The sequence below is a fragment of the Dama dama genome, chromosome 21 (genome assembly GCF_033118175.1).
Source record: "Dama dama isolate Ldn47 chromosome 21, ASM3311817v1, whole genome shotgun sequence".
In the NCBI taxonomy this organism is placed as follows: Eukaryota; Metazoa; Chordata; class Mammalia; order Artiodactyla; family Cervidae; genus Dama; species Dama dama.
In genome coordinates, this window is record NC_083701.1 from 30,513,507 (window position 1) to 30,536,462 (window position 22,956).

The following is a 22,956-nucleotide window of genomic DNA, read 5'->3' on the forward strand; positions in this document are numbered from 1 at the left end:
AAAACAGCGAACCCAAACTATTTGATACCAAGGTTTGAAGGTTGTAGGGTATTAACTGCTAAAACATTTTAAATGGAAGATAGATTTTCCATTGGGCTTCCCGGGTAGCACCAATGGTAAAGAATCTGCCTGCAATGTAGGAGACCTGGGTTCAGATCAGGTGTGAACCTGCCTGGTTCAATCCATGGGTCAGGAAGATCCCCTGGAGAAGGACATGGCAACCCACTCCAGTATTCTTGCCTGGGAAATTCCATGGACAGAGGAGCCTGGTGGACTAAAATCCATGGGATCGCAGAGTTGGACACGACTAACACACAGATTCTAATCTTGAATATAAAAAAGCACAGAAATACGAATTCCAAAAGCCATCTCAAATAGCTTGCACACCCCCAGCAGTGTCACAAAGATTCTGTCCCACACAGACTATACCTTACACAGCTAGTTTCACCCTTTAGATATTTCAGGACAACTGTCACAGAAGTTTCCTCTAGATTAGAAGTTGCCTTCAAGAAAAAGAGGCTACACAGTGAAGCCTGATGGTCCGTTCATCTATGCAAAATTCACTGTTCATTCATACAGAATGGCTAGAAAAAAAGTGCTTTACATATCAATGATGTGCCCAGATCACTTGGGTTTTTTGTTAGGATTCATGAGAGTAAGGGTGACTCTGATGGGGACGAGAAGAGTTTGGTATGCATAAACAGGTTCTGTCAGTTCAGTTGCTGAGCTGTGTCCAACTGTTTGCAACCCCATGGACTGCAGCACACCAGACCTCCCTGTCCATCACCAACTCCTGGAGTTTACTCAAGCTCATGTCCATCGCGTCAGTGATGCCATCCAACCATCTCATCCTCTGTCGTCCCCTCCTCCTCCTGCCCTCGATCTTTCCCAGCATCTGGGTCTTTTCCAATGAGTCGGTTCTTTGCATCAGGTGGCCAAAGTATTGGAGTTTCAGCTTCAGTATCAGTCCTTCCAATGAATATTCAGAACTGATTTCCTTTAGGATTGACTGGTTGGACCTCCTTGCAGTCCACAGTTCAAAAGCAGCAATTCTTCGGTGCTCAGCGTTCTTTATAGTCCAACTCTCACATCCATATATGACTACTGGAAAAACCATAGCTTTGACTAGATGGACCTCTGTCAAGATGATGTTTATTCCACCTTAACTTCAAGGACATCCAGGTAGCTAGCCCATTACCAACAGAATCTAATAACAGCCTTTTTAAAAAAGAAGCCAAATCACACTTGATGTCTCAGCTATTCCTTTATAGAAAACTACCTGCTTCAGTTTTATTCTAATAAAAATAATATGATGCCATGGCTAATATGATTTTATGGCCCCCCTTAACTTTTTATCAGGGAGCAACATCACAGGGGGAAGGGTAATCCTAAAGCCTTAAGGACTTGGGATAATTTTACTGAACTTGAAACATTACCCCCCAATATATCTTTAGGGCAAAATCAGGTAAAGTGTAGGACAAGCGCTCATTTTTCACTTGAAACTGTTTTGAGTGGCAACAAAACAACACACTCACTGAAGTCGTGCTTTGCCTGTGCCGGATGTTGTCCAATCATATAGCAGCTTCAAAAAATCACCCTGGGTGTCTGGGTTGAATGCATGTGCCCACCTCATTGCTTTAGTATCAGCAGCATTCTAATCTCACAGGGTAACTTTACCAGTGAAGTCATCAGAATATGTTAGATGTTTCTCCTAGGAAGAACTGTGTTTGTCATACTTTCCACGTAAGGAGTTTGTGTTTTTACAACACACTGCATTTCAGCAAGACTTCTTTATGAGTATCCCTGATTCTACTAAACTGTTATTTTTTAAACTCAAAGCATACATTTCACTTTCGAGACTAGATTCAAAATCATAACTTATGATTTGTCTGGTATCTATAAAAGATACCTCATTAGAAATGTTTATGTTAGTAGATTTTATTGCCTAGAGAAAGGAGTCCTTTCTCAAAACCTGCAGTTTTGCAAAATTTACTTATATATTTTTCACATGTTTTTAGAAATTCTTAATTTAGCAGTGGAGAGATTTATGTCATGTGATGTAGCAAAGTCATTTAATTTAGGATTTTATCTTAGCCTTTTCTAAATCCAAACTCCTGTTAGTTTTAATATGATTTTCATCTCAGTAAATCCTATACAGGTCGATTTAAAAAAGAGTAGAATAGCCTATACTCTTTCCCTAGAACTTTCCTCCACTGCATGCATTACTGTTACCCCTGCGTGTGAAATCCTTTCATGGCTCTTGGCCACAGCCAAGATAACCTGAGCTTGCTCTCCATTCCTAATAATAATTATGTCCTATATAATTATTATTATCCTTTCTCCTCGGTAGAAGAGTGACTGGACCAGCTTGAAAAGGACTGGCCTCTTTTCCCTCTGATGCAGGTTTTCTTCTGTTGCAGACTGGATTTGAGAACTCTCCCCTCCAGAGACAGGCTGCCACTTCAGGGAGCGGGAACGGAGCTGATTCTGAGCCAGCTCGCCACGTCTTCTCCTTTTCCTGGTTGAACTCCCTCAATGAATGATATTCATTCCAACTGCTGCACCTCTGTCTGCCTGGCTGAGATGCTCAAAGGCAGCAGGGACCCAGATGAAACTAGGATCATGTAGATGATGAAAGGGACCTCTGAATGACATTTCTACCAAAAATACCCTTTAATTCCAGATGACTTAGCTAACACATTGAGGGAGAACAATGCTCTGAGAAGAAAGTTGCAGAAAAGCATTGGGGAAAAAAGGAACTTGATCTTATGCAAATTTTTTATTGTGTGGGAAACGTTATGAAGGGTGTGTAGGTGTGGTATGTGTGTGTGTGCATCAGTAACAAGTGGCAAGCGTTGAAAGAAGTGGGCACTACACTCGTCTCTAATAGGTACTGGCTTTTGTTCTGATATCATAGTAGCTGTTATTCTCTTTCCTCTTTAACAGTGCAGGTGGTCAGTGAAATTCAGTGTTAATTCAGAAGTGACCGATTTATCAATATATGGACAAAAGGTAAATCATTGACCAAAGATATGAGATGCTTCACAAAGCTTTTCTCTTTTCCACAACAGATGTCGCTGGATGGACATCCAGAAATGTTCTTTGTCTCTGGTGACACTTTCCTAGTCCAGAAGGCAAAGGCCAAGGACATTTCTTGTGACATTTTTCTAATCTTAGTTTCAAATATGCAGATATCACGTACTTTACCTGAAAAAGACTTTTCAACAGGAACCGTCTACTGTCTCATGTATCCACTGAGGCACCAATCTGAACTATAGAGCAACTGCATGTATTTAAATATATATATACACACGCAATACATATTATACATGTACATATATATGTATTTAAATCATGTGTTGTCCCCCCATAACACCTCATTCAAAACATAAGTTTTGTAAAGTTAAGTTTTAACTTCACTCTGTATGAACTCTTAAATAAATGCTGTTTTTAACAACTTAGTCTTACAGTGATTTATTGTGTTCATATCATTGTATTAATACATTAGTCAAGTGAATTTAAAGGGTCTCAAGGGAATAGGCATCTTCGTACATCCAAATTGATTTTGAAATATTAAACACTCGATTGAATTTTTAAAGTTATAACTAAACTACCAAAGGCAAGTGCATTGTAAACTGTATTAGGGGTACTGTTTGATTTTAGAAGTGCATAGAGATAGTTTATATTCCTAAGAATTAAAGAGATTAGTGTTGGCATAGGCATAAATGAGGTGTTTGTAAAGTTATTAAAGTCGAACTGTGCTTTATAAGAAAAATGTTCCCGAGGGGCACTTTATAGCAACTACATTTAGTTGTTCTAAGTGGAGAGGTTATTGTTTCTCCTATTAGAAGACAGCAATGGAAAATAGCTTAGAAAAAAAAATACTTAACGGTACCAAAGTAATAGTTCGGTAAAGTGAACCTTTCTCATAGAAAAAAAACAACGCAGCATTTTGGCCCTCTAACTGGAGGGAAGCCTTGCCACAGCCATTAACCTCTTTTTCCTTTCTTCCTTTCCTGTCCTCCCCAATTATGTCACATCTTATGACAAATCAGGGGGTTTCCCTGGTGGCTCAGGTGGTAAAGAATCTGCCTGCAATGCAGGAGACCCGAGTTTGATCCCTGGGTTGGGAAGAACCGCTGGAGAAGGGAATGGCAACCCACTCCAGTATTCTTGCCTGGAGAAGTCCGTGGACAGAAGAGCCTAGCAGGCTACCATCCATAGGATTGCAAAGAGTCAGACACAACTGAACGACTAACACTTTCATGAGTGACTAATACTTTCTATAGTTAATCAGGGTTGAATGTTATTTCTGTTATGAATCAATATTTCATTTATAGAATTACCAAGCCTCAGAACTGCAACAACTTTCTAAATTATTGAACTCAACCTCAGAGGGGTAATCTGAGGTGCAGAGATGAGTCCAAGGTAGTTGCAGGATTTGTGTGAGCCACTGACATATGTTTATGGTTTTAACAGAAAATAAAAATGCCAGGAGTTTTGTTTATTCTTGTGTTGATGTCAATTTGTAGGAAGTAAGGAGCTCAGTTTTCCCCTGTGAGCATTGGAGAGGAAAAATAAAGTCATGATTACCTTTGCAGCTTTTATTAGAAATATAAATATTCAGCATTCTCTTACAGAGCCAAATTGATCAAGGATTGGTAAGATGTTTTATTACTGAAACGTTTACAAGGAAAAGCTGGTTCAAAGAGCTTACATATTTTTGTCTCACCCACCCTAGAGAATGATATTCTTTTTGGCTCAAAACACAATAAAATCAGTATGGTGACTTAGGTCTACTTCTTCAAAACATTTTCCCCTGGGTCTATACTCTCTATAAAACACTATTAAAGACACCTGGAAGTAGAAACTAGAAGTACAGGACACAAATTACATATTGTCGTTGTTACTGTATATGAATACACTGTGTGCATGCTAATTAAGGAGTCTGGGCGCTCTTGCTGTACATCCTCTACATCTCAATCTATATAAAAATAAACAGATGGTATCAGAGCAATGCTATGGTATAGAATACTGTATTTTTATTTTTTAATTTTTAGATTTTTAAATTCACTTTTGTGCTAAATACAGAATCTTTTTAGCCAAACGCACCGTTTCATTTCCCAGCAATGTCCAACAGTTTCCTGTTGCTATGAGCTTGCTGCGCTAACTGATCGGCCTTGGTCATTTCCAAGACTTCTCGGAGGAGGTGGAAGGTGAGATCCAGGGAGATGGGAGGTTCCTGGGATCTCCTCTTCCTGGCAGCCGGCGCCTCCTGGCGGCTGCCGAGGGCGTTCTCTGTGCCGCGTTCGGCGGGATCCGCCGGGCTGTCGAGCGGGCGCCGGGGCTGCAGCAGCGCTCTGAAAAAGTTGGCGGCCACCTTGTCCGGAGAAAGGCGACTGTTGCTTCTGCTGGCGAGAGGCGAGGCGGCAGGAGAGAGCGGAGCAGCCCGGGTCTCACCGAGGTTACCCAGGCGGAGGAAGTATTCCTCCCCAACGCGGAGTAGGGTGGGCAGAGCCTGGGGTTCCTGGGGCTGCGGCGGCGGCTGGAAGAAACTCAGGGGCTGGGGGTGCTGCGATGCTTGCCGGGCACCCGGGATGGGCCCCCGGCTGAGGAGGGCCCTGCATGGCGGGGAGGGCAGCAGAGCCACCAGCAGGACACCCACAGACACGAGCAGCGGCAGTCGCATGTTAGGGGGCGCTAATTGCGGTACAGAGGTGGGCAGAGGGCGGAATGAGAGAGAAAAAAAGAGAGAGTTGATCAGAGTTGAGCTCCACTGGGAGTCTTCCCGCAGGACGACACCCACAGACCCAGCTCCAGGCGCGGCTGGGGCGCTGTCCGTGGTGCTGAAGCGCCCGAATTAGGACTTGCAGGGCTAGAGTGAGACCGAGAAGGGGAGCAGCTTGGAAGGGCAGGGTGCGGCACCAAGGCTCAGTCCCGCGCCAGGCTGGAGCGACTCTCCTTACGAGACTCACTTAGGGAGGGTCCCCGAGTCTCCTGTCTAACGATTCCCCCAGACCAATTTTCCGGGCTCTAAAGAAGACCTGCAAATTCGTGGTCTCAAGGACTCTAAACATTCTTCCCTCCCCGCGACCCCACCACCACCCTTTCCGGATGTTTCAGCATTTTTCTCCGAACTGAGAACTGCTGCCTTTCCCTCTCTTCCCATCCCTGCCTTCGGTCTCTCGGTGGTCGCGATGGGTGGGGGCTCGTTTATACAGACAGCGAGGAATAACTGCCAGTTCAGGTAACGCTGAGCAGCCGTCTAAGTTTGCTTTTAGTAGCATCTCAGCTACTACCTATCGGAAACTTGTGGCACGGGCCCGCAAAAAGGCGCGCGCGCGCACACACACACACACACACACACACACGCCTTGGAACCGCCGGCAGCGCGGCGCACAACCTGGCAGCTCAGGCAGTGCAAAGTTGGAGGCACAGTTCCGTCTAGGCGCTCCCTACCTTCCGAGGTGCTTCTGCAGGTGAGCAGGGCGCAGCGCTTCTTTGCAGAGAAAGTCTCTGGGGCTTTTTTTCAGGGGTTCTCTTCCCTTCTCCTTTCTCTTCCCACTCTGTTCTTTTCCTCTTCTCTTTCTCTTCTGTCTCTCCACAGACGTGGGCTCTAAGTTTCTCCACACCAGAGCCTGGAAGGGGATTTTATAGTGTCGACCCTCTTCAGAAACCACGCAGCATTTGCCTAATAAGCTGACGCTCTCTTGACAGCTGGATTGCGCGCTGCCTCTGCTCCTGCATAAATCATAGGGCCCTGCCCGGGAAATAGGGGCAGAATTTTTGCTATCTCAACACTGAATCTCACATCCAATTATATCAACAGATATTTATCGCCTCCTTGATGACGTCAACGAGCCCTAAAATGGAAGGGCTTCTTATGACTTGTCCATTGACAAAAATTCTTGAATGAGATTTCCCAAGTGTGAAAACATACTGGCCTCTTCTTACTAGGAAAGGCCAAATGGAAGGTCAGAAAAGAGAGTGAATGGGAGGGGAGAGGAGGGGAAGAGAAGTCTATCAACACACAGTCCTGTGATAGGGGGTAACTCTGGACATTCCCCTCCCTTCTCCCACCTAACTCCTCTGACCTGTTGTGTCAGGCAATACCTCAGCATCTGAAAATATCCCTCTGCTAGAGACAAAATGTCCCATTACTTTTCTGCCTGGAAAAGAATGAAGAACAAGGAGATGGGATTGCAGGGCCATCCAGCTTTTAAAGCTCTAGATGCTTTATCCTCCCAAGAACAGATAAAGAAATTATGAGTCTGCAGAGGTAAGACCAAGAAATCTCTTGAAACACTGCTCAAGTTTTTTAAATGATGCAAGAGCTACTCCCACGATGAAGAGGCACAAAGCAGAATCAGCGAGGAGTGCAGCAAAGATTTTAAGGTTTCCCAGAATCTCACTGTTCCTCCTTGGTCTCTTCTCTCAGAATCTGAAATTAACTGTGGACTTTTCTGTCCCTAAATTAGAGAAAGGGCCAGTAAGAGTAACTGAGTTAAACAATCTTTATCTAGTCTCCTTAATGCAAGCCCAATGACAGAAGCATCCATTCTAACTTCCCATTCTATATTGGGAAAGACTTAAACTGCTTGATTATAGGGCTGAATTTATCAGTTACATGTTTTTCACTGATGAATGCTGAGCCTGTAAAAATGATAACCTCATTCATTTTACTTCCAAATACTATTAACATCCATGACAGTGCCCATACTGTACCCAGGTTGTTGTTGTTTTAATTCTTTTCTTTTTATAAATTCAAATGCTCTCTGGCACTACCACAGAATTGAATGCCTATAAAACCACACTAATATTTCAAAATAAACTGATATCATATAGGTGGGAGGTCGTTAACCTCTAATTCTGCAATTTTTTGTTTGGTGTTTAGTTGCTAAGTTGTGTCCGACTCTTCGGTAACCTCGTAGACTGTAGCCTGCCAGGCTCCTCTGTCCATGGGATTTTTTGGGTAAGAATACTGGAGGGGGTTGCCATTTCCTTCTCCAGGCGATCGTCCCAACCCAGGGATTGAACCTGCATCCCTTATGTCTCTTGCATTGGCAGGCAGGTTCGTTACCACTGAACCACCTGGGAAGCCCAATATATTCTGCAATTCAAAATGCAATTCCAAACTCTAGTGTCTATGATTCAATTCAGTGTCTAGACAACCATCAAAGTTGCTTATCAGAAATTTCCTGTTCCTCATTTCTGGTTCCCTAGGCTTATTCCTTTGTAGCTAACCTGACAAATCATACAGTGCATATTTCAACTCCGATTTTTGAGTCTATACTAATTTATAATTGCTCCAAGAAACAAAAGGAAGGTAAAAAGACGAATTCTGGCTGTTTCCAGAGAAGTCAGTGCATAGTTGGATCACTGCACTACGCAATGCACTTTTGACATAAGAGAACAGAGAAAGAAATATGTCTTCTGGGGAAGATGTGAGTTGTTACAAAAGATCATAATTATAAAAACTAGTTGAGCTTGTAGAAGAAAACTGTGTTTTATGTTGGTAAGAAAATAATCTTTCTCTGTCCCCACTGACATATTTCAGTTTGGGTATCAATCTGGAGGTAAAAATATGTTTGGAAGGGGAAGTTGAGGTAAACGAATACAGAAGTAGAACCAGGAAAGGGAAAAACCACAGGTTTAGTTGGGAAGACCTGGGAGGTTCCTCCAGAGAGAGTGGAAGTGTTGGCTGCTCGGTCATGTTTGATTCTTTGTGACGCCATGGACTGAAGCCTGCCAGGGGATTTCCCAGGTAAGAATACTGGAGTAGATTACTATTTCCTTCTCCAGGGGATCTTCCCAACCCAGGGATTGAACCCATGCCTCCTGCATTGCAGGTGGATTCTTTACCATCAGAGGCACCAGGGAAGCCCCACAGAAGACCCAGCTTATTCCAGGCTTGGACTGGCCCCAAACCTTTTGAGATCTCTCTCCTCTTTGGCCATATGGAGGATGCTGTTTTAGTATAGCTCCCTCAAAACTGTTGAATCCTTGCTGTGAGATTTTCCCTGAGCAGATAGTTGGTTGGGAACAGTGGCTTTCACTAGGGGTGAGGAATAAAAGGCCTAGATCTCAGTGCAGGAGTTGTGCAGAGTAATCCCTACTCACCACAATTTAACCAAAAGTTAGATCTCACCAAATCACTGAGCATTCACATCAGAAATGACTGGAAGAAAGCATTTGGTTTTAATGAGAGCCAGAAAGGTTAAGTGACTTATGTGAAGTCACTCAGCTTGTGATAAAAGTCAGAATTAGAACCCCGTTCCCTTGACTCCCTGCCTGTATTATCTCCATAATATCACAATACATTTTGAACTTCCTTTTCCAGTAGAGATACAAGAATAAATTAAAAAGAGAAGATGAATCTAAGTGAAGCAACATGTTCACACACTAATCCTGAGTTACCTTTTCTCAGACTTTCCGTATATTAACAAACCACCTAATTCAAGAGAGCACAAAGGTGCCCTGAGCGTGTTGATGCCCAGGCCCCAACCTCTGTGCACGCACTGCAGTGTACCGTTCAGCTGAATCTCATCACTGTAACATGAGGTCTTCAAATGCACTGCCAACTTAAGATGCATTAATTTGATTTTTCCGCCTTAGTTTACCTTGGGAAAAAGAGATCTTTTGATAAAGTACAGAGCTTATGTGGTTCTCAAAATAATGACACAAATGTGTGGTTGCAGAAATAACATACTGCAAGAGGACTTACATATACAGAAAACTAAATAGCCAAGTCTGTAAAAATTACCACTGACAGATTCAATATTACATGTAGGAATAAATTCTTCAAAGGAGTCACTGGAGAACCAATTTAAATGCTTTCAGAGCCTAAAAACAAGCCAAGAAACATGGGCACAAAATAGGGATTACTTCATGCTTCCAACCATATTTTTCAATAAGAACATATTATAGGGTATAGTTAAATTTTAAAAGGCATGGCACAGCAGTTCAATGCGTAATGAAATATTAGGAATAATGGATACCTGCTGAGCATACTTCTGCCATCTGCATCTCCCTGACATTGAGGAGATCCCAACACATGCTTCTATTAGAAAAGTTCATAGCAAATGAAGACAATCTCCAGATTTGTTAACTGAAACATTTGCTGGAATGAATCTACCATCTCCAATGACAGCCTTTAAAAATGCCAAGGGTGGATACGTAGTTTGGTAAATTGTAACTTCCATAGGTAGCGCTAGGGAAAGGACCTCAAACAGCACAAGTATCTAACTGCTTCACCAGTAACTGTAACTTTTATTAATCTCTTCTGATTATCAAAGCCATTCATCCTCCTTACAGAAGACTTAGAAAAACTGGAGAAGTATAAAGTAGAATACAAATCCCTCACATTCCAGAATATATAGTCTCCATTTATATTTTGTTGTTTCCTTTGAGACTTTTCTCTGAGCACATACATGTTATGTAACTGGGTTAAGACTGTGTTCCTAATTGTAAATTTCTGCCTAACAACAACAACAATTCCTCCTCCTCCTCTTACAAACTTAAAGTTAACTGGCCAGTTTCCTCAGTAACCACTCCCTGTCCTCGGCTCCCCTTCCTCAGCCCACCTTTTGCAAGCCCTTTACAGCCACTTCCTCTCCCATGCTTCTTCAGACACCACTTCATCGTTCCTGCTCTCCTCATCTCAGAAGATTAATAATCCCTCCCACCTGCTTACGGTCTTTACCCTGTTCTCTTCATTTGGGGTTTATGCTACAGTTTAAATGAAGTCTCAGGGCAGTGTCTGGGGGTGTGTGTTGGTAAACATGAATGCATTTGGGAAGACCTCTCGAAATGCAGTGTGGAGAGTATATTGGAGGGGCAAGAAAGTGGGCAAATGAGTTGTGGTCTTTGGGTCATTACTGCTGGGCCCCTACAGAATGAGCGTCACACGCCAGTGGTGGCGGGAGCTGTACGAGACAGTGGCAGGGCCTCCTATGGGTCCTTCCAGGAGCCCAGGACACTAACTGTGGGCAACCACACTCCTGTCCCAAGGCTGGTGATGCTAAGGCTTCCTTTCATTTCCCTATCAGTCAACAGATCTCTAAGCAGCCAGAAACCGTCACTGGGTGCCTTACCTCCTTCCCTCAGAAAGTGGAATGTTACCATTCCCAATGTTTGTTACCTGGCCCTTTATTTTTCCAGAAGTTGGGTAGATGACTCAGAGCACTGGAAAGGGGACAGGTTTCTGCTTCTCCAACAAGCCCTTGTCTTGATAGACAAGACTGACCTTTCTATTTACATCGTAATACATTAGATTCTCTGTTTCAGGCTCCAGATAATGGATGGAGGGCAGTGAGAGGATGTGTGTGAACTTTCTGTCATGAAGGGCAATTTGCAGGAACTAATCATCTTACAATAGTTGGTCATAAGAAAGAAATCCATCAACTCAGCATTCTAATTAGGTATTTATATTCATGAACATTTCTTGACTCTAAGGAAATTTTTGCCAAAGATCCCTCCTAGGAATGTTAACAGTGTTACAATGGGAGAAAAATGAGGGGATGTTTAAAGTTTTGTGTGTGTGTTTTTTTTAACATTTGTTTTCATTTACTTGGCTGTGCCCAGTCTTAGTTGTGTCACCTGGGATTTTTAGCTGTGGCATGTGAAACCTTAGTTCTGTCATGTGGGAACTGACCAGGGATGGAACCCGGGCCCCCTGCGTTGGGAGCTTGGAGTCTTTAGCCATTGGACCACCAGGAGGTCCTGATTTACAGGAAAGTTAAACACATTTTTTACCGCAAAATTTTCTAGTGTTTAAAAAATTTTATTCTGAAGTGTAAATCCCCAAGTCTTCAGCCTCTGCCAGGTGTATCTGACCACAGAGCATGTTCATTCATTGTGAGACAAGTTGGGAGATGCAATAAATGAAGACATTTTATGAGTTCAGCTACACTTTCTTTCTTTACCATCCATATTTAAGTCCATGATTAAAGCTGCTAATATTGTACTTCTTCTAGGGGGATAATTTCAAATGACACATTTCACCCTTGAAGAGAGCGTTTCAGGGTATGGACACAAGTCTATTTCCAGTATTTCTGAGGATCACCTGCCAGAGGAGGGGTCACTTTACAGAAAGGAGTTGCTGAGCCCTCCCTTGCTACTCATGCAACAAACAGTTGCACGCTTGCTGGTCAGGGGAAGGAGTTGGTCTCTACAGTAATGTATCCCAGGGAAATCTGTGAGCCCACCTTGCAAAGGAGGACCTTTTTCGGGTGTGAAAAGACAGAAGTTTCCTAGACAAATTGCAGTTGGTGATTTCAAGTTTTTTCCAAAAGGAAATCTGATTACTCAAGAGGCAGTAGGCAACAAGAGCTGCAGGGGTAGACAGAGACAGGCAGCCAGTATTCAGGAGCTGTGGATATCAAAGATGTTACTGGCTCTGGTTTCAGACCTTTTGTGAACCTTGCTACAGGCTCTATTCATCTCCAAAGGCTTCGTCAACCATCTGTGGAAAACGTGATAGCTTCCAATATGAAATCTACAGTTAATTTTTCATGTGTGTGCTTGTTAATCTGTCTTGCAGTTTGTTGTGAGCTCACTTTCCACTTCTTTGTAACTCCTAGTACACTGCTTACACAGGGTGTGTGTTGGTTCTCAGAGACTGACTATGTATAGCCCACCTAAGAGAAAGGCTGAGACTTTCCTGGTGGTCCAGTGGCTAAGACTCCACGATCCCAATGCAGGAGGCCTGGGTTCAAACCCTGATCAGGGAACTAGATCCCACACACTGCAACTTAAGACCCCAAATGCTGCAATGAAAATCCCACGTGCTAAAACTGAGACCCATCACAGACCTGTCACAATGTTTAAAATAAACATTTTAAAAAAGAGAGAAAGGCTACCTCAGTTCAAGGTGGTCTCATAACTCTAAGTCAACAAGCCCTTGAAAGGAGGGTTGTATGAAACCTATGTGTGGGAAAGAAAGGATCTGATTTGTTATGCTCACTGTTCTCTTTTGCATAAAATGTGAAAATGATCTGAACAACAGCATTCTCAGGATAATGGAAAAGATTTAACAGTCTCAAGCTGCAGTGAAGTTTAATGTTCCTATTCATATAAAGTTAAATATAGATACATATTTGAGCTCCATTTCATTTTCCAACTTGTTTTCTTTGTACTTTAATTCTTAATAGCTGTGAAGTTCTGCCTTGTGCTAATGTACTTTTATCTTCCCTGCAACAACAATAATTGCAACAAAGGAATTTTTTTTAATTTTCAAAGAGAAGTAAAATTATATAATCTGATAGATTTCTTTTATAAAAAGAGTTATGCAGACTTTTGAGGCATAATACCATATCTGATTCCTTTTTATAAAGTTATTCATTTGAGTATCTTTATATGAAGATTTCACTAAGAAATAAGCCTTGCAAAAAGAATAAAGCATTTACCTGACTCTCCTTCCTAAGGAAATACGCCAGATTTCTGAGCATGGTAGCTGTCACATTACCTCAATACAGTTTTTACTCTATTACTTCTAAGCTGGGTGATCTTGGACCTTTATTTAAAACTTCCAAACTTATTTGTCAAATCATTCTAAAATGCCAGTTTCTCTATTTTCTCCTTTTAGGGTTGTGGAGTGAACTGAGACAGAATATAAGAAGCATTCAATGAACACTGCGCGTTTGTTGCTAGGCTAATGACCTGGCTGCTATTTCAGTTGAAGACAGTGTTTCCATCCAGTCTCAGCTCCTCAGAGCCTAGAACTATGTCCAATATTTATTAGGTTTGATACAGGTCTATTAACAAAATAAGTATAATCACTAATTTCTTCTTCTAATACTGGAGATTTTTTGATATCCAGGTGATCTAAAAAAATTTTTTTTAATTAATAGACAATACTGGAGGATTTTTGCTATTCAGCTGATTTAAAAAATTTTTTTTTAATTAATAGACTTCATCTCCTAACAGCAGTTTCAGGTTTATAGAAAAAATTGAGCAGAACATACAAGGAATTCCCATACACTCCCCTCAACCCTCCTCCTGTTCAGTTCAGTTGCTCAGTCATGTACAACTCTTTGTGACCCCATGGACTGCAGCACACCAGGCCTCCCTGTCCATCACCAACTCCTGGAGTTTACCCAAACACATGTCTATTGAGTCAGTGATGCCATCCAACTATTTCATCCCCTATCGTCCCCTTCTCCTCCTGCCTTCAATCTTTCCCAGCATCAGGGTCTTTTCAAATGAGTCAGTTCTTTGCATCAGGTGGCCAGAGGGGTGGCTGGCCTGAAGCTGAAGCTTCAGCATCAGTTCTTCCAATGAACACTCAGGATTGATCTCCTTTAGGATGGACTGGTTGGATCTCCTTGCAGTCTAAGGGACTCTCAAGAGTCTTCTCCAACACCACAGTTCAAAAGCATCAACTCTTCGGTGCTCAGCTTTCTTTATAGTCCAACTCTCACATCCATACACGACTACTGGAAAAACCATAGCTTTGACTAGACGGACCTTTGTTGGCAAAGTAATGTCTCTGCTTTTTAATATGCTGTCTGGATTGGTCATAACTTTTCTTCCAAGGAGTAAGCATCTTTTAATTTCATGGCTGCAATCACCATCTGCAGTGATTTTGGAGCCCCAAAAAATAAAGTCTGACACTGTTTCCACTGTTCCCCCATCTATTTGCCATGAAGTGATGGGACCAGATGCCATGATCTTAGTTTTCTGAATGTTGAGTTTTAACCCAAATTTTTCACTCTCCTCTTTCACTTTCATCAAGAGGCTCTTTAGTTCTTCTTCGCTTTCTGCCATAAGGGTGGTGTCATTGCATATCTGAGGTTATTAATATTTCTCCCGGCAATCTTGATTCCAGCTTGTGCTTCATCCAGCCCAGTGTTTCTCATGATGTACTCTGCACATAAGTTAAGTAAGCAGAGTGACAACATAGAGCCTTGACGTACTCCTTTCCCTATGTGGAAACAGTCTGTTGTTTCATGTCCAGTTCTAACTATTGCTTCCTGACCTGCATACAGATTTCTCAAGAGGCAGGTCAGGTGGTCTGGTATTCCCATCTCTTTCAGAATTTTCCACAGTTTATTGTGGAAAAGTAATCTCCTCCTGTTAGATTCTATTATTTAATATATATTTTTATTTTTAATTGTAGTTTAATTGCTTTACAATGTTTTGTTAGTTTCTGCTGTACAACAACATGACTCAGCTCTAAGTATACATATATTCCCTCCCTCTTGAGTCTCCACTCACCCATCCCACCCCTCTAGGTCATCCAGAGCACTGAGCTGAGCCCCCTATGCTATGCAGGGGTTCCCCACCAGCTATTTTACATGCAGTAGTCTATACATGTCAATGCTACTTTCTCAATTCTCCCACCCTCTCCTCCTCCTCTGTGTCCACAAGTCCTATTATTAACATCTTGTACTGATGTGGAACATTTGTTACAACTGATGAACCAATACTGATACACTATTTTTAACTGAAGTCCACAGTCTAATTTGGGTTCACTTTGTATTGTACATTCTGTGAGTTTTGACCAATGCACAATGGCACATATCCATGGTGACTACATCACACAGAATCATTTCACTGTCCTAAAAATTCCCTGTCCCTATAGTTTTGCCTATTCCAGAATGATATAAGGCTGGAATCATACAACATGTACCCTTTTCAAACTGGCTTCTTTCACTTTGCAATATGCATTTCAGGTTCCTCTCAGACTTTCAAACAAAGGTACATTTTTTATTTAGAAAGAGCAATATTCCTTGGCTGAGGACTCTCTACTTAATAAATAAATGTCTGCTGGCTTAAGGATTATTTCCGTGTTGAAACTACTATTCTTAACCTAATCATTTACTGATTTAACTGAAAGTAGGTGCACTCACAGGGGGACTCTGCATCTTAAAGAGGGGTTAAAAACAACCATTAACATTGATAATTAATATAAAAATACAAGGGTATATACTTCTCTTTTCCATTGCAAGATCAGTAAGTCCCTCTCTTCCTGGTGGGAGTCTCCATTACCTGACAAGTGGCTATGGACCTGTCAGGGTCTCCAGATGAGACCTGGATAACAAGGCAAAATGACGGAGGATTCTTTTTTTTTTTTTTTCTCTTTACACCCTAATTGCTTCTGGGGAACCTTACTATCATTTCATTTGTAGTCTCTGCTCTAAGATCAGGCAATAGCAAATAATCACTCATAATACATTTAAAAATCTCTTTTATTCATCTTACCTCCCTCCCTGATCAAGCCCTGGAGGATTCCCCCTTTTCCCAGATGGGAGAGAGGGTGGGTGGGGGTAGCACCAGCACAGGCATGGCCAGCTTCAGACCAGCCTGTTCCACCAGATACTCTGAGAAGCCTTTCAATTTCCTTTTACATTTTCTTAATGTTTACACCTTTCAAGCACAAACAGTATGTCTCTCCACTGGTCTAAATTTAGAAAATGCACAAATCTATTTGGATCTTTCAGTGCTTTCTTAAAAGCCATCTCCCTGGGCACTTGAACTTCTCATAGGGCTTTTTCTGTGGAGACAAGGAATGAGGAGGCTCTTCAGCAAACCCCTGAAGCTGGGTCGTCTGGGTTTCTCTCTAGGGTTGCTGTTTCCCTCCTGTCCCACTTCCCTGTCTAATCCCGGGGGGTGGCTCCTGACCAGACAGCACAGTGCCACAGGGACCTCCATCTCTAATCACGGTTTCTCTTGTTTACACTTCTAGAAGCACTGCCCTCTTCATCTCTAATCCTCACTGGAACCCTACAGGGAAGCAGATGTTATTACCACATTCCATAGATGCAGAAGCGGAAGCTCAGAACGGGCAAGTAACTTGGCTGATGTCCTCCAGCTGGTATGTGGAGGGATCCTGGGATCCCCAAGAGCTCCTCCTCTCTACCCTATTCCTCTTGCTCAGGACTCCCAGGAGCTCTGGGAAGGGGTGGGGTGTCGACACATGCTTCTGAAGGTACCAGCACCACATTTATGCCCTGTTCCTTAGCTGTCTCCTTCCTCCGCACTAGGTGCCAGGTGTGACTGAGGAATATCACACTGTTAAGGCACACATCACACAAACGAGAACACTACCCAAAATGCCTAAGCTCAGCGCGAACAGTCTTAGAAACTTACCCAGGCATTACACACAGGCATTCTGCTGTTTGCTTTTGGTTTTTCCTCCTTAATTTTAATCCTCACACCTCTTCTTTATAAACTATGCCAAATATTCCATTCTGTCCATCCTTTGCTGTCATCCCCAGAGCAATTCAGACAATCTACTACTAAATGGCAACCCACTCTGGTATTCTCGCCTGGGAAATACCAGGGATACAGAAGCCTGGAAGGCTATAGTCCATGGGGTTAAAAAGAGTTGGATATGACTGAGCACCCATGCACACACTAAAAAATGTGCTTACCCGGGTCCTCAAGATAGGTCCCAACCTCTCCATATCTCTGGGCCTTGAAAACTTTTGTGTAGTTTCTCATTCTATAGTGGAAGTTAGAGGTTGATGTTTATGCTTCACATCAATTTCTAAATTAATATTTGCTCTATCATCCTGCTAATTGATATGTACCTTTACTGAAATTTCAAATCAGTGTTTTGAAGTGGGAGGAAGGCAGAAAGCAACTTGCAAATTCTGTGCATAATGAAGTAAGGAACAAGCTCCCATAATGAAGACAAACAATTATACAACATTTGCATGATTCTTTTTTCTCACAACATGAGACAAGACACGGTAGCTGATTAGCACGCTGCCTTTGCTGCAAGTCTTGCTTCTTCTTTCCCCACCATTTGGTAGGATTCTCAGAGCCAAGAGCAGGTCACACTGCTTGGTCAGAGTTTTCTGATATCCTGGGGCCTGCTGGGCAGTCAAGACCACCCTGCCAACTTCAGCCTAATGCAGACTTCTTACTCTGTGACTACCCTGGGTTGTGTCCTGCAGCTGATACACATGTGCTCCAAGTGAGGCCCCCATTCAGGTTTCTAACCACTGAACTCAACTGGCCAGAGAGGACTGAGAACAGTTCTCACTAGTCCTGAGAGTATCTCCTGAGCATCTACTATGTCCCACCCCTGCGGTTGGTGCCAGAGATAAAAATGAACAATGAAAACCCCTGCTGCCCTTGACATATTCACTGCCCACCAAGGAAGACATGTTAGCAACAATGACATGAACGGTGAGTGCAGACAGGAAAGAGTCCCAAGGCACCGTGAGAGGTCAGTCGATAAGGGTGAGCTCCAAAGGACTCTGAACTGGACATGTGATCCTGGGCTAATGGAGAGTCAGTGAGACTTTAACAGGCAGATGACAAGGAAAGATGTGCATTTCAGAGAATATACTCAGGCTACCTGGACCTGATGGATATCATGTAAAATGATTATGATAATGAATGCTTAGGGTGCCTGCTGTGTGCTAGGCCCAGCACTGGAGAAGACACCAGTGAGAAACCCTACCATCAATGCAGGCAAGCTTGGATCTGTCCACAGTGCCTCAGAAGCTGTCAGACAGCCTGTCAGAGAGTCTTCTCCAATGCAAATCCCAGCCCTATGACTTCCTAGTTGTGTCACTGGGTAGGTCATGTAACCTTTCATGCCTCAGTTTCTTCATCTGTGAAATGGGGCTACTAGTAGAACTCACCTCACAGAGTTATACTGTGAGGATTATTTGAGTTGTATGCAAAGTCCTCAGCGTGGCTCTGAAACAGGAAGTGCATAGGATTTGTTCTCACTGTCTCAACTACCACAGGGGCTCGAGGTGGAAGCCATGGCCTGGAGAGACATTAAATGTGAGAAAAGGCGGGGTGTGGGACAGAGGGGGAAGTCCAAATGAATCTCATCATTTTGTCCTGGGCAATGAGGCAGATGGTAAACACAGCAGGATAGTCTGGGATGGCAAGATTAACTTGGGAAATATTGATACTGAAGAGCCAGGGGATGTTCAGGTAGGAATATGCACGTGGGATATGAGCCTGCAGGGGAGAATGGGCAAGGCTGGAGAGCTGGAATCCTCAGTAAGAGGTAGAAACTGTGGCTTGGAATGGCCCAGGGGGAGTAGGACGAGACAAGGGACCCGAGAAGACCAGGATAAGGGGCAGCTGGAGATCATGGGGGAGACTGACAAGGGCTAGTTCAAGAGCAAGAAGGAGCATCCAGCAAAAAATGGTACCGTGAGGCCAGGCAAGGGGTGGAGCTGAGCTCTTGAACAGAGGAAGCTAGAAAAGCAAAATGCTGCACAGAAGTGCCACAATGTAAGGACTGAGAGAAATCCAATCAGTTTGACAGCCTTTTGGTGGCTGTATCAGTCAGGGTTTAGTTAGCAGAAGAGAAACCACACTAGTTATTTCAACAGAGAAAATTTAATATAATGAATTGGGTTAACAGGAGTTAGAGAGAGCTAAAAAGGTGAAAGGGAACATGGAGAAAACACAGAGACTTTTAACTACAGAAGCAATGACCTCCCTGAGCACTAGGGAACCAAGGGCAGAGATGGGAGTCACTGGGATCCAGAGCCTTGGAGAAGAGGCCCCTCCAGAGCTGGGTGCTGCCCCCTCTGCAGCTCAGAGGAATCTCAGGGAGCTGGACTCAGAGGAAGGGTCCCACTTGGCTGATGCCTTAGAACCTGGAGGGTGGACCCAGAAGGGCAGGAGCTGGGACCTCTGAGGACGAAGTCAAGACGGGGCTCTGGGGTGCTGGTAGAAGCAGGACCCTGGACCCCACTGCCACATCTGGGATGTAGGGCTGCTGCTGTGGAGGTGCTAACCCAAACAGCAAGCAAACAGGAAAGAGCACACCCTTCCTGTGACCCTATCTGCTGGTCTCCCTCTAGTACTCCCCCTCACCAGGACCCAGAATACAGAGAAGAAAGAATTGGCCGACTCCTGGCCCCAGGTTCCCAAAGCAGCATCTACAAAGGTGGTTTGAGGCAAAGCAACCAGAGTTATTATTTGCACAGAAATCCTCCCAAGGGTAAGCTAGTGTTTACAGGAAAGCCATCTAGCAATGAGTTGAGAAGCAGAAATCAAGACAGTAAATCAAGACCATTTTTCCAAAACATTTTGCGGTGAAAGGAAAAAGAGAATAAAGTGGTAGGGAGAAGTAGATGCAATGTTCAGGATGGCTGTTTAACTATTTGTTAAGAAGGACTTGAACCCTAGAGCAGGCTTGCAGAAAGGTGAGAGCCCATGCTGGTGACTCAAAGCATCTGAGGGGACAAGAGGTGGATCTCGGCATAGAACTGGAGTGGGGTGGAAAGGGGGAGTGAGGGGACTGGCCGAGAGAGAAGCCAAAGAACATGAACTTCTCTGAGAGGTGAAGAAAGATACTGTGCCAAAACCAGACAAACCAGAACACCCCCTTTTTAAGTGATGTGCTGGGTCTACTACTAAGTGATCCCAACAGAAGGTGCCCTCATCTCCTGGTGCACAGAATCTTTCTGGTCTCTGCATGGATCCTCACGCAGGCCTTCTCTAACCACCCTATCTGTCTAAACTCTTCACCTGCTCTCCTCACATACTTGAAATCCCCTTTCTGCCTGTCCTCCTGAGCACTCATATTCCATCTACCTTAATTATTGGGTTTATTGTTGTCTCTTCAAAAGAGACACTGTGGCAAACACAGTTTTGTTCACTGTCATAATAACCTAAAGTGAAAACAACGCTTGACACAAAATAGCCACTTGATAAATATGTGTTGAATACATGAATGGATGAAATCCCCATGCAAGCACTACTGAAACAAAATAGATTGCTCCAATCAATCAACCAGGGTTCAGCCACTATCTGTTGGGCCCTAGTGGGGATACTGAGAAAGGATTCGGAGGATTCCCTTCTATCACAGAAGTTATAATGTTTGAAAAAATGAAGCAACTTAGCCCACATGGTGACAGAAGAATGACTGAACACTGGCCGCCATCCTCCCAGGCTGCACTCTCCCCTGCAGGCTAGTCTCCAGTCATCTGTCTCTTTCTTGGACCCCTGGAGACTCACAGTCCTCAGCAGTCTTTCTGCTCCGCAGTCCCGGGTTCACTGCCTTTAGCTGATCAAGGTCATGGTTCCACAGGGCTGAGTTCTCAGCCCCTCCTGGGAGCAGGATTAGAGGGTCTGGGCCCAGCCGTGCAGCTCTCACACACCTGACGCCCGTGCGTGTTTTGAAAGCCTCATCAGAGCTGACTTTGATGGGCAGCAGAAGCCCTGCAGGCAGCAGGCTGCCAGGACTGTCAGCCCCACTGGGGTGACGGGGGACGGGGGTCAAATCACCACCTGTCAAGGTGTTAGAAGAGACCTCAGACAGTTTTATGGATGCAGGGGATGAAAACCCACATCACTGAATGAGTGTGTGCTCTCCCTAGACTAGTCCCATACAATTCTGCTGCTTCCTTTCTGAACAAACCCAAATTTAGTGTGCCCAATGCAAGTGCATACATACAAGCACCACACAGAAATGCATAGACATCACACACCTTCACAACCCACAGACACAAGCAAGGCACTTGAATCACACACACACAATTGCAAGGCTTATTCTCAGCCAGAGAGTTTTGGGAAATAACTAACAGGATGAATGAATGAATGACACTAATGTTTTATCTGTAATCATTTAACAGGATGGAGCACAGTAGCCACCTACTATCAACTCTTCCAGTTTTAAACACTTATTTACTGATACTGGAGTTTAATTTCTTTTAAGAGAAATTCAAAAGTCTGGAGAGTAAAGGGTTCCTCCCAAACACTTTTGCTGTTACTACCATTTATTATTTCTTTTAAAAAATCCAACAATTTGTTGAGGACTTACTCCTTTAAAGAAAGAGCTCTCTGAGAAGAATGGTAGTGTGTTTACTAATAAAGTATGCTGAAACAACAGAGTTAATGGAAATTACACTGGACTGGGAGTGAACAGGATTCCAATCCTGTCTTTTTACTATTATTAGATGCAGTTGTCGGCAAACTACCTCTTCCCTCAGAGTTTTGATTTTCTCATTTATAATCCGGGAGGTGTGGTGGAGAGTCTTTACTTAAATATAATACACTGACCCTCCATGTGCATCTACATTCTGTCCTAACACTTCCTAAAATATTAAAGAAGGAAAAAGGCTAGACACTTTAAGCATAAAAACCCATTGTGGAAACAGGACATCAACAAACTTCCAGGAGATGGAGAAAAGACTAATGTGACTAATCAAACAAGTAGAGGAAGCCACAGACAAGAGCAAAGAAAGAAAAACATACAGTCATCTGTCTGTTAAACCTGGGATTCTGGAACATCAGTTGTTAATAAAGGGTTGGAGAAATCCACAGACTGATTCTCAGCTATGGGGGGACTCTTGCTTTACACTCAGGGGACATTTGTCAATGTTAAAGACATTTTTGATTGTCATGACTGGCATCTAGTGGGTAGATGATGATGAACACCCTTTGATGTCCAGTACGGGTATCACACAAAAAATGGTGAAGCCCCAGTGTCAAAACTGCCAAAGTTAAGAGACTCCACTCTAGACTCAAGAGTTAACATCACACTTCCAAATGCCCTCCTTACTGGCAGACTGCACTGTGTCCTCCGGAAGTTCATGTGCTGAAGTCCTAATCCCCAGTACCTTAGCATGTGACTGTATTTGGAGATAGGACCCTACAAGAGGCAATTAAGGTGAGACTATTAGGGTGGGCCCTAATCCAATAGGACTGTTGCCCTTATAAGAAGAACAAGGAACACCAGGGATACACACGCATAGAGGAAAAATCATGAGAGGATACTGGGAGAAGATGGTCATGTGCTAGCCAAGGAGAGAGAACTGGGAGAAACCAAACCTGCCCACACTTTGATCTGGGATTTCCAGCCTCCTAAACTGTAAGAAAATAGATTTCTGTTGTTTAAACCTCACGGTTTGTGGTATTTTGTTATGGCAGCCCTAATAAACTAATATACCCAATATACAATAATGAGAAGATTCTTTTCCAAAGAAATGGGATGCCCATAGGGAACAGACCTTCACTCTGCCAACT

General features: G+C 43.3%; 2 protein-coding genes across 2 annotated transcripts in view; one reads left to right on the forward strand and one right to left on the reverse strand.

The window, feature by feature from the left end:
* Positions 1–3,371, forward strand: part of TRIM55 (tripartite motif containing 55) — a 58,697-nt gene extending 55,326 nt beyond the window's left edge. Inside the window, exon 11 of the mRNA XM_061122825.1 lies at positions 2,421–3,371. Within this exon, the coding sequence (XP_060978808.1) occupies positions 2,421–2,543 (123 nt within the window). The 3' untranslated portion in view covers positions 2,544–3,371. The remainder of the gene's footprint in view (positions 1–2,420) is intronic.
* Positions 3,372–5,116: 1,745 nt separating this feature from the next.
* Positions 5,117–5,689, reverse strand: CRH (corticotropin releasing hormone). The gene has a single exon (XM_061122826.1). It carries the CDS (start codon positions 5,687–5,689, stop codon positions 5,117–5,119), a length of 573 nt encoding a protein of 190 aa, XP_060978809.1.
* Between the last annotated feature and the right edge of the window lie 17,267 nt (positions 5,690–22,956).